This window comes from Megalobrama amblycephala, linkage group LG4, assembly GCF_018812025.1.
Source record: "Megalobrama amblycephala isolate DHTTF-2021 linkage group LG4, ASM1881202v1, whole genome shotgun sequence".
In the NCBI taxonomy this organism is placed as follows: domain Eukaryota; kingdom Metazoa; phylum Chordata; class Actinopteri; order Cypriniformes; family Xenocyprididae; genus Megalobrama; species Megalobrama amblycephala.
This window is the reverse complement of record NC_063047.1, coordinates 50494997-50510088: the sequence shown is the minus strand read 5'-3', so window position 1 is coordinate 50510088 and position 15092 is coordinate 50494997. Positions and strand designations below refer to the sequence as shown.

At 33.8% G+C, this 15092-nt stretch overlaps 1 protein-coding gene across 3 annotated transcripts in view; it reads left to right on the top strand.

The window, feature by feature from the left end:
- The window catches only part of tut7 (terminal uridylyl transferase 7), a 36363-nt gene that overhangs the window by 7767 nt on the left and 13504 nt on the right, over positions 1-15092 (top strand). For all 3 annotated transcript variants that reach the window (XM_048189832.1, XM_048189833.1, XM_048189831.1), the window contains exons 4-13: positions 632-739; positions 834-1011; positions 4100-4188; positions 4742-4793; positions 5630-5699; positions 8344-8470; positions 8724-8843; positions 10144-10272; positions 13864-14041; positions 14121-14452. In XM_048189832.1, the coding sequence (XP_048045789.1) occupies positions 632-739; positions 834-1011; positions 4100-4188; positions 4742-4793; positions 5630-5699; positions 8344-8470; positions 8724-8843; positions 10144-10272; positions 13864-14041; positions 14121-14452 (1383 nt within the window). The remainder of the gene's footprint in view (positions 1-631; positions 740-833; positions 1012-4099; positions 4189-4741; positions 4794-5629; positions 5700-8343; positions 8471-8723; positions 8844-10143; positions 10273-13863; positions 14042-14120; positions 14453-15092) is intronic.

Genomic DNA, 15092 nt, shown 5'->3' with positions numbered 1-15092 from the left:
ATGCGTTTCTGTCACGTATCTCACATTCGCACTTCAATAACCCGACAGAAAGCAGGTTAATGCATTTACATGCCGCGTGAAATCAGGGTAAGAGCCAAAAAACTACACAGCAAAATCCCTAGAGTTAAATCAACTCTGCTTAGAGAACATATGGTCCCTCTCTAAATAGTGTTAAAGTAACACTGAAACAGAGTTAAAGTCAGTTGTAGTTTTTGTGTTTCTTTTCTTCAGTGATTCTGCTTGTTAACAGCAGGTGTTCATCACTAATGCTCAATCATCACTTAATTAATCGCTTAATTATCTCATTAACGTTAACTCTGCTTCAGTGTTACTTTAACACTATTTAGAGAGGGACCATATGTACTCTGCGCAGAGCTGATTTGTACAGTTAACTTGTACCTTTTCCAACCGGTTTATGCTTAAGCTGTTTATGATCGGCTTAAAGAACGTGTATGTAAGCGCACTCAGTGAAAAAGTCTTTACTGTCACTTTTGATCATTTTAATGCATCCTTGCTGAATAAAAGCATTAATTTCTTCCACCAAACAAAAAACAAACTTTTTAATGGCAGTGTAGATTGATCATATTTGTTGATGTAATTGATTTTGTTTCATTTTCTGCATTCTTATTAGTCAAGCATCAGCCTCCGGTTCAGATGTGATAAATGTAGGGTGTACTGTGAAGACATGTCTCCAGCTCTCTGTCACATCAGAGAAAGATCCCACAGGAAGAAAGCCAAGGTGAGGATCATATAACAAAATTATGATCAAGATGTTGGCAGGCTCAAACTGCTGTGCTTGTCATTTACGGCTGAAATGTGTCTCGTCCTTACAGGAACTGCAGAAGCTGACGCTGCTGTTGAACATACCGCCTCCTGGAAAAGCACAGTGTCATTCAGTCAGCTCTGCACTGGAAAGTGTGGTCACTGAGTTTGGTTTGAATGATCAGGATTTGAAACAACGCCAAAATATTCTTGCTCTCGTTCAGGAAGTCCTTCACCCTGTCCTTCCAGGTTTGTAACAGTGTAAAGCTCATTGAATCCTAGAGCTGCACAAAATTAAGAATCATGATTTTTTTTCATGACAACTAAACAAAATAACATGTAATTTACTAGAGGTTCTGACAAAATATTAAATACTGCAGTCTTTAAAAAAATGTTTAATTTGAATTCTTGGTAACACTTTACTTGAAGGGGTGTGCATAAGACTGACATGACACCTTCATAATCATGACATGACACGTGTCTTGGATATGAAGGAGGTTTTATGCATGTTTATGACAACTGTCATTAAATGTCATTCACTCAATTATGTCATTTTTAATGCAAAGATGACATTGTTTGAGATGTCTTTGTTACGACAACTTGACATAAACCAACATGTCATAACCTGTCAGTGTCTTTGTCATGACAACTTGACATTAGCAAAACATCATAACCTGTCATAAACATGACATAGCAGATTAATTATCAAACTTAAAAAAACTGCTTAGCTTTATGGGTTAACATTACATTACATTATTTTGCTAACACTTCAGTATAGGGAACACATATATAAACAATTAACTATGACTTTTCCCTCAATAAACTCCTAATTTACTGCTTCTAAATATAGTTAATTGTTAGGTTTAGGTATTGGGTAGGATTAAGAATCTAGAATAAGGTCATGCAGAATAAGGCATTAATATGTGCTTATTAATTACTAATAAATAGTCAATATTCTAGAAATATGCATGCTAATAGTAATAAGCAACTAGTTAAAAGACCCTAAAATAAAGTGTTACCATTATTTTATAAGTCATCTTTTTTAAGAAATTTGAAATTGTCTATTATCTGACCTTCTGTTGGAGGAAACTTAAAAAAAAAACAAAAAAAAACATGAAATGAAAAATATAGTTATAATATTATTTGTCAGAGTATTGTCACTTAATGACATTTTAATGACAAGTTCAATTTGTACCACTGTACTTGAGCTCAAGATACATATTCATGACACTATTATAATGGCCTCATGACAGCCAATGTCAAAACCAACCACATGACAGTTTAATGTTAACCCATAAAGCTAAATGATGTCAAGTTGTCATGACAAAGACACTGACAGGTTATGATGTATTGGTTTATGTCAAGTTGTCATAACTCGGACATCTCAAACAATGTCATCTTTGCATTAAAAATGACATAACTGAGCGAATGACATTTTCATAAACATGCATAAACCTTCTTCATATTCATGACACGTGTCATGTCATGATTATGAAGGTGTCATGTCAGTCTTATGCACACCCCTTCAAGTAAAGTGTTACCGAATTCTTTTTTTTTTTTTTAACAATTAGTTTGAATGAATGATTCAATGACTCACTCAAAGACTTCACTTGTTTCATTAGTGGATAAATCAGCGTTTTTGAACGAATCTCTTGAGTGAATGATTTAATGACAAATGACAAAACAGTAACTTGTCGCCACCTACTGGTGTTATGTTGTAATTGACACAATCTTTATTTGAAGCGTCAAGTTAGGCCCAATCCCAATTCTATTTTATACCCCTTCCCCTTCCCCTTACCCCTTCCCCTTGCCCCTTGAAACAGAGTGTCAAGGGGTAGGGCTGAAAATATTCCCCTAAGAAATGGGACACCACTACTAGACCGTTACACGTCATCATAAGTCGTCGCTAGCTCCTACGTCATAGATGCGCCGATGTTTATCACACACTTCTAAGATGCCATCGATAGCTGTAGTGATCTCTGTTGCTTGGGCGACAGCTATTTTTACTATTAGTGCACATATCTCACAGTAATCAGGCACAAGCAACATAAACGTTTAACAGATGACTCACTCCCAAAGTTGTTTTGCTGTGTATTTCGATTTCAAGAAATGCTGCTTGTTTTCTGCACGAAAACGTATGAGCCTGCGTGTTTCCTCAGGAGTCCCTACATACAATACTGATGAATAAGCACGCAAACTGAATGCACTTTTTGTTTATATCATGTAACATACACGTATTTATGGACGTAACCACAACAAAACAATACATTAATCAGGCATGCGGCAAAAAGACAAGTTAGCTGCCACCGATTTGAATTTATGTTCTCAAATCAACGCGGGTTTCAATTAAATATAAAAAATATGTTGTGGAACTATCATAAAGTAAAAAACATTAGCAAACTTTTTTCATAGCGATTTTAACAAATCTTTTTTTTGGAGAACATAACCGTATACATGAACACAAGATTAAAGGCAACATAAAACAAGTGATTATTTATTACTAAAATACTGTTTACCGTAAGAAAATACTTACATTTATGGGTCTCTCTGCTCGCTCGGTCGGCCATGTTGGAAATTTATCATACCCCTTCGTCTGAAGTGTGGTCCCGAAAAATCTTCGTTTGAAGGGCTACCTGGCCCTTCCCCCTACCCCTTCCCCTCCAACCAAATGAGAATTGGGACACCCCTACCCCTTCACGTGAACGCGCGAAACAAAGGGGAAGGGGAAGGGGAAAGGGGAAGGGATAAGGGGTAGAATTGGGATTGGGCCTTACTTTCAAAAGGTGATTTGCTTTATTTTGATTGCTACCGTAAACATCAGTGTTTACATCTGAACTATCAACTTTTATCCCATTAATTCTCTGTAATTTGATTTATTGTAAGACATAAATAATGAGACTGTGTGGTTGAAAGCTGGTTTGTAAATCTGTTTTATACATGACCACTGCTCTCTCTGAATCAGTGGCAGCGCCAACACAGATTTAAAGGGGACATATCATGAAAATCAGACTTTTTCTGTATTTAAGTGCTATAATCAGGTCCCCGGTGCATCTACCAACCCATAAAACGTGAAAAAGGACAACCCAGTAACTTTGTTTTGGTCAGTCTTTATCTGCAAGCATGTGAAAAAACTATAATAAGTGATCTGTGGGGTATTTTGAGCTGAAACTTCACAGATACATTCTGGGGACACCAGAGACTTATATTACATCTTGTGAAAAAGGGCATAATAGGACCACTTTACTTGTTACTGGTTTAATAGACAGAGCCGAATCACTGTCAGTTAGGAATAAGATTGTGTGAAAGAGTGTTTGAGTTACCCACTTTTCCCCTTCAGAATGCCAATTCAGGTTATATGGATCTTCCTGCACCAAGTTCGGCTTCAAGGATTCTGATGTTAACATTGATGTGAAGTTTCCATCCTATGTGAGTATGAAGTGCTCATTTGAAATATTCTCACAATTTACCTTTTAATATATCCTATGGCTTTGAGTTTGATCTAAGTAAATTATTTAATATTTACTTTTAAATGGGTTATTTTTTTATTTGATCCTTGTTTCCTTCTACATTTGTGTCTGTGATAAGAAATTCTATCAAGACCGTGCAGTGCCACAACTTGATTAAACCTCGCATGAAGTGAACTTTACTCTCTTCAGTTGTTATCACAGGCATCACAAAGTAATATATAAATTTTTAAGACTCTTATCAGACTTGTGCCTCACAGAGGATGAGCTATTATTGGCTCAAACGCCTGACACAAGCTAATTATCACTGACATTTGCACACAGTATCATAATTTGCTGTGTGTACACTACGATAGCTATCGCATAAACCACGGCATATGCCTTTTAAAGCCTTTAATTAGATTTCTTTCATCAAACAGTGTTCGGTCACGTGTTTTACAAAAATGAATTTTTGCTTTTGCTGGTGAAGTTTGGTCAATAAGTGTTTTGTAATTAAGAAAAAAATCTCTCATCAGTTCCAGCATCCTGATGTTCTTCTCGTGGCACAAGAGCATCTCTCTAAAAGCGGTAAGATGAAAAGCAGTGAAAGCAAATTAAAAAAAGTGTTATAATTGGCCATGGTGAAAAAAGAGCCGGGTATGGAATTCGAGACACACTGATGCTGACATTTTGGCCAAAAAAACAGCTGATGCGTATAATCAGGATTCAGGGCTTGACATTATTTCAGCAGTGGTGTGTAACAGTCTCTCCTACTAGCCACTTTGGCAGGTTGAATTTTATATATTATATAAATATATAAATATATCTTTTAAAAAGGAATCTGAAATAATAAACTAAGTGCAATGTAGTGTTGTCAAAAATATCGATTTTTCGATACATATCGATAATGGAATATCTGAAACGCTTCCATACTCATTTTTTCGGATGAATATTGTTGGTGTTACACAGCTTGAATTTCAGCTTGGGATTGCACATATTGTGCATAATTTTACTCATTTATGCAGATTTTGTGCTCACATCCAAAGTGCGCCCCACAGCAGCCTACTGTAACAGTATAATGGATCTGTGCATCAGGTCTTAAAGTGACAGCAGCCTAATATACCTGCTGCCAAATTATGAAATGATATTAAATTATCTCTATGGCAATTTTCACCAATGATATCAATGTCAAAATTGTGGCCATTGAAAATGCTGAGTGGCTAGTAACTTTGGAAAAACCAGTAGCCACAGTGGCTAGTGAGGTAAAAATTTAATGTCAAGCCCGGCATATAATATTTTTTGTTATGACTGAAAATATAAAAGTATTATAAATGAATTAATAGTATTCACAATAAAGCAACTCCAGTATAGAATAACAATGGTATGTTTTCATTTTTCTCACTGTTTTATTTTCGTAATCGCAGATCTTTTTGTCAATGTGGAGGGAGACTTCCATAAGAGGATGCCTGTAGTTGTGTGCCAGGAGAAATCAAGGTCTGTTTTCTTGAGTTTTGTTTTTTGCAAAGTTAATATATGAAGCTAACTGCATTTAAATGTGTGTGTGTGTGTGTGTATATATATAATATAATATAATATAATATAATATAATATAATATATGGTTTTATGTAGATTTTTTTTAATGTACACTGCTGTCAAAAAGTTTGTCGGGTCATTACATTTTTTTTTGAAAGAAATTAACACTTTTATTCAGCAAAAATGCATTAAATTGATGTGACAGTAAAGGCATATTCAATGTTTCAAAAACTCTTATTTCAAATAAATGCTGTTTTTTGATCTTTGTTCATCAAAGGATCCTACAAAAAATATGAAGCAGCACAACTCTTTTCAACATTGATAATAATCATAAATGTTTCTTGAGCAGCAAATCAGTATATTAGAATGATTACTGAAGGATCATGTGACACTGAAGACTGGAGTAATGATGCTGAAAATTCAGCTTTGATCACTGGAATAACATATAGCTGAGAGCAGCAGTTATCGGGGTTCAAGCGCTTTAAGGCCTTTAAGCACACATGTAAGAAAATTGTTTTAATTAACAAGCCTGTAATCATCTCAATCAAAGATGGAAAAGACCATTTACAGCCAATACAGGAAATTTATCATAGGAAATAAATAGTTTTATAATTGTTTTAGTAAGCTTTTTTACAGTTATCAAGGTTGAGCCAAAAACCTAGGACTAGTTCGCCAATGTTGGTTTTTGAAATCTACAATATTTAAAACGAACGATCTGATGGACAGCGGTGGTCCTAGAGGCAAAGTTGCTCATAATGAGGAGTTCTACCATGCGGTATGAATGTCGTGGGCATGTGCAAAAAATTGGGTGATAAACAATCCTTTATGCGTGTGAAAATCGTGAAGGCGCCCCCTGGTGGCTGATTTCTTTTGAATATCTTACAGGCCTCTAGGGCTTCTATTAACCTTGTCTGATAGCTGCTCAAACTTCATTGGCCTTCGTTTTTGAGATGCGTCATTGAAGACACTGCATGTGAGTTTTCAAGTCAATCGGACTAACAGTGAAGTAGTTATAGCCATTTTGATGTTGGTTTTGCTGTTATAGCGCCACCAAGTGGCCAGTCGCTTGTCCTTTTTCACGTGACCACAGAATGAGCTCTTACATACAGTACAGTCCAAAAGTTTGGAACCACTAAGATTTTTAATGTTTTTAAAAGAAGTTTCGTCTGCTCACCAAGGCTACATTTATTTAATTAAAAATACAGTAAAAAACAGTAATATTGTGAAATATTATTACAATTTAAAATAACTGTGTACTATTTAAATATATTTGACAAAGTAATTTATTCCTGTGATGCAAAGCTGAATTTTCAGCAACGTTACTCCAGTCTTCAGTGTCACATGATCCTTCAGAAATCATTCTAATATGCTGATCTGCTGCTCAATAAACATTTATGATTATTTTCACTGTTGAAAACAGTTGTGTACTTTTTTTTTCAGGATTCCTTGATGAATAGAAAGTTCAAAAGAACAGCATTTATCTGAAATACAAAGCTTCTGTAGCATTATACACTACCGTTCAAAAGTTTGGGGTCAGTACGAATTTTTATTTTTATTTTTTGAAAAGAAATTAAAGAAATGAATACTTTTATTCAGCAAGGATGCATTAAATCAATCAAAAGTGGCAGTAAAGACATTTATAATGTTACAAAAGATTAGATTTCAGATAAACACTGTTCTTTTGAACTTTCTATTCATCAAATAATCCTGAAAAAAAATATTGTACACAAATATTTTGTACAATTGTACACATTAAATGTTTCTTGAGCAGCAGATCAGCATATTAGAATGATTTCTGAAGGATCATGTGACACTGAAGACTGGAGTAACGATGCTGAAAATTCAGCTTTGCATCACAGGAATAAATTACTTTGTCAAATATATTCAAATAGAAAACAGTTATTTTAAATTGTAATAATATTTCACAATATTACTGTTTTTTTCCTGTATTTTTAATTAAATAAATGTAGCCTTGGTGAGCAGATGAAACTTCTTTTAAAAACATTAAAAATCTTTGTGGTTCCAAACTTTTGGACTGTACTGTATGTGTGCTGAGGTGTGAAAATATCTGATTCCGCTCATGAATTAAAGCCATTTTAGTAAAAGTGGCTCCACCTACTTCAAACATTTTGGCGGCCCTTAGTTTCAAATTTCAAATTTTTCATACTTATTGAAAAATTTTTATAATTTCAAATTGTTTGTAATTATTGACAATTGAACTCCAGAGAATCTCGCTGCACTGGTTTGGTTCCGATCGGGCCAAAAACCTGGGACTAGTTCGCAAAAGTAGGTTTTTCAAAAAATCCAAAATACCCGAAAATTTCGCCAGAATGACGAGCAATTCAGAGGCATGCATTTTGTCCATCTTGAACCCCTAATTACATTTTACAATATATACAATATACATATAGAGAACAGTGATTTCAAATTGTAATAATATTTCACAATATTACTGTTAATACTGCATTTTTGATCAAATAAATGCAGCCTTGATGAGCATATAAAAGTATATTAAATTCATTGCCACAGGAAGAGTCGTGTCTTTAAGTAATTTTTTAAACTGCTTTAAGCATATGTTATATATATATTTTTTTATCTCCAAAGTGGTCTGATCTGCAAAATCAGTGCAGGCAATGAAAGTGCATGCTTAACAACGGCATATTTGGCCGAGATGGCGAGTCTGGAACCGCAGCTCATCCCGCTGATCATATGCTTTAGACACTGGGCTAAGGTAAGACTGGTGTGCTCAGTGTTATTTGTTTGTATGTCCGTTGTTTCAGGCAAGTTTAAATTACTAAATTACACGTTTGTATACTATGGTTCTCCGTGTTGTCTGAAACATGATATACATAATATTCCATGGTTTTAATAGGTGGCATTTTCTTATGTACAGTGAAGCATCTCAAAGAATGTTAAAGCTCTGCATGTGTATTTATATGTCCTCATAATATGTGATATGTTTTTTTTTTTTTTTTGTGAATTAGACTTGTTGTGTAGACCAGATGGAAGAAGGTGGACTTCCTTCCTACAGCTTTACCCTCATGGTCATCAGCTTCCTGCAGCGACGCAAGGAGCCTGTCTTACCTTCGTACCTAGAACACGTGGTGTGTGATTCAACATTAATGCATCCATTTATTCCAGTTTATAGGACCAGTGCCTGATTATTGCATCTGGATCCTCTTGGAGAGGTAACCTTAGATAATCTGCAGTCAGCCGGTCATTACTGCAAAAAAAATAAACCCCGACATGGTGATCAAGACCCAGACCCTAATGCAATAATTATGCCATTTATTATAAAGATACTTACCACATTTGGTAACACTTTACTTAAAGCCTTTTATGAAAAGATAAAATGCATTATAATATTTGCAGATTATTTGTTACATCTGAAATTGGTTGTTTGTGTTTTCTAAAGGTATGTTCAATGATTAAATAAGTAATATAATGGATTATAACTGTGGTTGTAATCATACAACGCATTATAAGGTGCATTATAATGCATAATTAATGCATTAGAAATACTTTTATAATACAATATATATGAAGGCTTTAAGTAAAGTGTTACCAATTGTTTTATAATTTTACCTGTATATTGGATGCGGTTTGACAGTTTAATGATCAGCTATATTTTACCACAGAAGGCTGCAAGTGACCAATCACAGTCAAGTATTTCAGAGAGCAATTGTAATGAACTATGTGTGTTCGATATTGACAAAAAGTTATATCTCTGTATTTTCTGGGATTTTGTCGATAATGATAATTAGAAGATATTTAGCTGGGTGTGTTTTTGGGCTGGTATCTTAGCTGGTTTAGGCCTGTCGTGGACAGCTGACTCCCAAAAATGTTCATATTCTTCATATTCGGTGGTGGTCAGTGACAGAAATGAACTTTTTCATTATATTTGCCACCTTAAATTGATTTCAAGCTCATTTTTACCCTTCATAAGGGCAATTTTTCCAGCCTTATTAGTTGTATGCATCTTTTATGTCAAATTCTTACATTCAATCAATAAATTCAATAATAACACTATAAATGGTCACCAATCCATCCATCACAAAATTGCAAAAGTGGCACAGAATCTGCATCTAAAGCAGCTTTTATTTACACTGCAATTACAATTGCATATATAATGTTATGAGATTAATGTTTAAAAGAATACCATTTTGAACATTTAAATATGATTAAATCTGAATAATCAATAAAATTAAATTATATGAATATATACACCGATCAGGCATAACATTATGAGCACTGACAGGTGAAGTGATTCATCTCTTCATCACGATCACAATAAATGTTTATTATGGAAATTCCTGTAAGAAATGGTTTTGAGGTAGTTTCATTTGTTTAATTTCTGAAGCAGTCTGCAAGAGATGCTGAGACTGATGTTGTGTCTTGTTTTAGGGTTTGCCCGTGAGTAAACTCAAGAGTTTCTCCTTAACCGGGGTTGAAAAAGGACACGTGCTTTGGGTATATGATCAAACCTCAAACGATTCATCTCAAGATAAAGACAAAGGCATCAAGAAGGGAAAGGTTAGTGTATTTCCAGTATTGTTTATTCATGTATTCAGTATTCATATATTGTGCATCAAAAGGTTTAATTTGAAGACAATTTTGAGGTCAAGCCAAAAGAAAGTCAACAAAATTACTGTTGTATTTTATGGAAGCTTGTTTCCACCACAAAACAGAAAAATAAAAAATGTAATTGTGTCTTTTTATCTCACAATTCTGACTTTATTCAGAAGGTACAAATGTACAATTGCGATTAAAAAAGGCCAGAGTTTATTTCTCAGAATTGTGACTAAATAGCCTTATTCGGACAGGACTAGTTTTCATGGAGGATGTTGGAGAAATTTGTGTTTCAGAGATGCACTTTCTGATTTGAATCCTGTCCTAATCTGCCATGTCTGTGTTTTTCTCACACAACCTCAGTAAAAGTTCCAGGGTAAATTATCTAGTGTTTTTCATCAAACTCAACAGTCCACTGAGAAATCTGATCCCGTCCAAATGCAAATGCCTGATATGATATTATACTAGCGCTTCTCCTCGTGTGTTTTTTGACCTACCTGAGCTACTGTTTGCGCACTGTTCTTTTGCATGCTTTCATTTTAATATGGATGGTATCCAATGAAAAAATACAATTATAAAATGTTTTTGTTTAGTCTAGTTTTAGTTGACATTCCCCCGGTTTCACAGACAAGGCTTAAGCTAGTCCCAGACTAAAATGCATGTTTGAGCTGTTTTAACTGAAACTAACTTGTACTGATATATCTTAAAATTATTATCATTGTTTTATCTCAAGATGCTCACCAGTAATGTTTTTTTTTTTCTAGGGTACATTTATAAAAGCTTCTTAAATGTCTTAATTGAACTAAGGCCTAATCCTGGTTTAGGCTAAGCCCTGTCTGTGAAACTGGGCCTAAATGTCTGGGAATTTTAGTCTAGCTTTAGTCAAAGTCTCAATTTCATCATGCTGCATAATGGTCAAATTGATGATAATTATTTTCCTCAAATTTAATCACAACGATTGTCTTTTGAGCATGGTTTATTTTACCTCATCTAGTTTCCAGATTTATTATAAGCTGTCTACCATAAAAATGAACATACTCTCTACATTACGAAAACTGGTAAAATGAGAAACTTCTTTAAAAAATTAAAATGGTGAAATGCTTAATAGTATTTCCAATAATTCAGAAGTACAATGTTTTTGTATTTAAACAACAGCAAAAAAGACTTCGCAACCATAATCGCAAACAATATAGTCGAGATTCATGTTTGGATTTATTACAGTTCATCACTGAGAAGGTTTGATCATCCACACTTTTTTACAGTGTAGAGAGAGCGCGTTGAAAAGATTAAAGGATTAGTTCACTTCAGAATTAAATTTTCCTGATAATTTACTCACCCCCATGTCATCCAAGATGTTCATGTCTTTCTTTCTTCAGTCGAAAAGAAATTAAGGTTTTTGAGGAAAACATTCCAGGATTTTTCTCCATATAGTGGACTTCACTGGGGTTCAACGGGTTGAAGGTCCAAATGTCAGTTTCAGTGCAGCTTCAAAGAGCTCTACATGATCCCAGATGAGGAATAAGAGTCTTATCCAGTGAAACGATCAGTCATTTTCTAAAAAAAAAATAAAATAAAAATGATATACTTTTTAACCACAAATGCTCATCTTGCACTGCTCTGTGATGCGCCACGCATTACGTAATCATATTGGAAAGGTCACCTGTGACGTAGGCGGAAGCACCGATCCAGTGTGTACAACGCGAACGTGCAAAGACTAAGTCAAACACCCTTTACAACAAAAAAAAAAGGTAAAACAACGATGTTGGATGATTTTGAGACAGTTTTTCACCCTACCACAGTACTTCCACCTAGGGTTGCAAAATTCCGTGAATTTTCAAAGCTGGAAACTTTCCATGGGAATTAATGGGAATATATGGGAATTAACGGGAATATATGGGAATTAATGGGAATTAATGGGAATAAACAGGGAATTTGCCAAATTACAGGTTAGCCTATAACAGGGTACTTAAATGTAGTTGAAAAGAACATCTTGCAGCATAATTTTAGTTAAAACAACCATATTTAATGCAATTTTAGTTGAATTTTTACCCTGACATTCACACAGCACACTACTTACTGCATGGCTATTGAGGCCACACCCCCCTGCATGCACTGTGCATTCCTCCAGTCCATAACATGCACATTTGATCAAAAAAACAGAAAAAAAGCAGTAATATTGTGAAACATAACTACAATTTAAAATAATGGCTTTCTATTTTAATATACATAAAAAATATAATTTATTCCTGTGATCAAAGCTGAATTTTCAGCATAATTTCTCCAGTCTTCAGTGTCACATGATCCTTCAGAAATCATTTTAACATGCTAATTTGATGTTATCAATGTTGGAAACAGTTGTGCTGCTTAATTCTTTTATAACCTGTTATACTTTTTTTAGGATTCTTTGATGAATAAAAATTTAAAGAACAGCATTCATTTAAAATATAAATCTTTTGTAACAATATACACTACCGTTCAAAATTTGGGTGTCAGTAATTTTTTTTCTTTTTTTGAAAGAAATGAACACTTTTATTCAGCAAGGATGTGTGAAATTGTTAAATAAAAGTGATATTAAAGTGATATTGTTAGAAAAGATTTCTATTATGAATAAATTCTATTCCTTTTAACTTTTTATTAATAAGTGAATCCTGAAAATAGTATTACAGGTTCCACAAAATATTCAGCAGCACAACTGTTTCCAACAATGATAATAACTGATATCAAATCAGCATATTAGACTGATTTCTGAAGGATCATGTGACACTGAAATAAATAACACATAACAATTGTTGCAATAAAAATATATTTATTTTACTAAATTAGAATTAATTGAATGTGAAAAATAAATAACTGTTATTTTATGTTATGACCAAACAAAATGATTATATTTGTTTTTATATGATACTTTTTATGTAAATATTATACATTTATATAAATTTCCCAAAATTTCCAATTAATTCCCATAAATTCCCATAAATTCTCATAAATTCCCATAAATTCCCGTAAATTCCCGTTAAGTTTCCAAATTGGAATATTTCCAAAATTCCCCAGGTTAAGTTCCCGTGGAAATTTACCGGAAACTTTCCACCCCTTTGCAACCCTACTTCCACCTACCTTTCCGTGTGACCTTTCCAAGTAACTGTTGAAGTCCACTATATGGAGAAAAATCCTGGAATATTTTCCTCAAACTTGAATTTCTTTTCGACTGAAAAAAGAAAGACATAAACATCTTGGATGACACGGGCATGAGTAAATTATCAGGAAATTTTAATTCTGAAGTGAACTAATCCTTTAAGTTTAACTCTAGGAAGAAAATGTATCCTTTTAAGAGAAAGTCTCTGATTGGGTGATTTAAACTCTTAACATGTGGCAACTGTTAAAAACAGTCTGTAATATTTTAGTCTGTAAAAACAAAGAGAGATTTTGGTTAAGAATTGCGAGATGGAAAAAGACTCAATCAACGTTTATATCTTTAATTCCATGGCGGAAACGAGCTTTCAAAGTATTTTTTTTACCTATTGGTTCAAAGTTCTGATTTAGTTTTTTCTTAAATAGGCTCCACTGGTTTTCAAAGGCCGAAGTCCTCCTGTGCAGCTGGGGAAGCTTTGGGTCGAGTTACTGCGATATTATTCACTGGAATTTCAAATACCCGAGAAAGTCATTAGCGTGCGCACGAACGGTGACGTGTGGCGTGATCTTAAAGACTGGCCCAAAAAGAGGATTGCAATAGAAGGTATCCAAGGTGTCATGTGAGCTAGTTATTTTTTATATGTCTGCTGTCTGTTATTTATGTTTCTTTTTTTTTCTCTCAGATCCATTCGCCGTCCAGAGGAATGTGGCTCGAACGTTGAATAGTCAGACGATGTTTGACTATTTTTGGCATTGTCTCAAAACAACTTACAAGTACTTTTCTTCTCCTTCAAAAAGCAAAGCTGGGAAAGTCCGTTCAAACAGTCAAAGTGACAAATCTGTGAGTGGTGTGAATCATGTTGTATCAGTGAAGAGAAGCACCAAAGTGCCAGCTGAGGATTTGAACAGGTCCCATGCAAGATCCAGTCCGCACAGTACAGAAGAACTGGAAGACTCCGACTATATGATTGAGCAGGAGGATGAGGAAGAAGCCGACTCTGACATGGACACTGAGGTGTGCAACGCGCATACATACATTAATCGTTATTATTTGCTTTTCTGAAGGTCTTTTTTCATCATGCAGTCAAGTTTAGCTACATTTGGGATCAACAAATTATGTTCATTTGTTTGTAAGCTTTAGCATCCAGCTGAGTTAATTACTGTAAAAATTCAGCATTTTTTTTTTTTTTTTAATGTTAAAAATAATTTTCCTGAATGGAAATCAAATTAAATAAAAAAATTTAACTTAAAAATCTTGCCTTGGCAACTAACTGGAATAAAATTGAAGTTGAAGTACTAAAATTACTAAAACTGAAATAAAGGAAAAGCTTAATATAAAAGAAACCCAAAAATATTAAAATTACAAATGCACATAATAAAATGACTAAAACATAAACTAGTACTGAAAATAAAAGCTAACTCAAAATATTAATGAATACTATAATAGTACATAAAAAAATAAAATAAATAAATATATATATATATATATATATATATATATATATATATATATATATATATATATATATATATATATATATATATATATATATATATATATATAATTTTTTTTTTTTTGGCCTTATGACATTTATAACAATTTTTGCAGCTTAGTTTGCTATTTTTAGACCTGGGAACATCTCTGAAATCAAGAA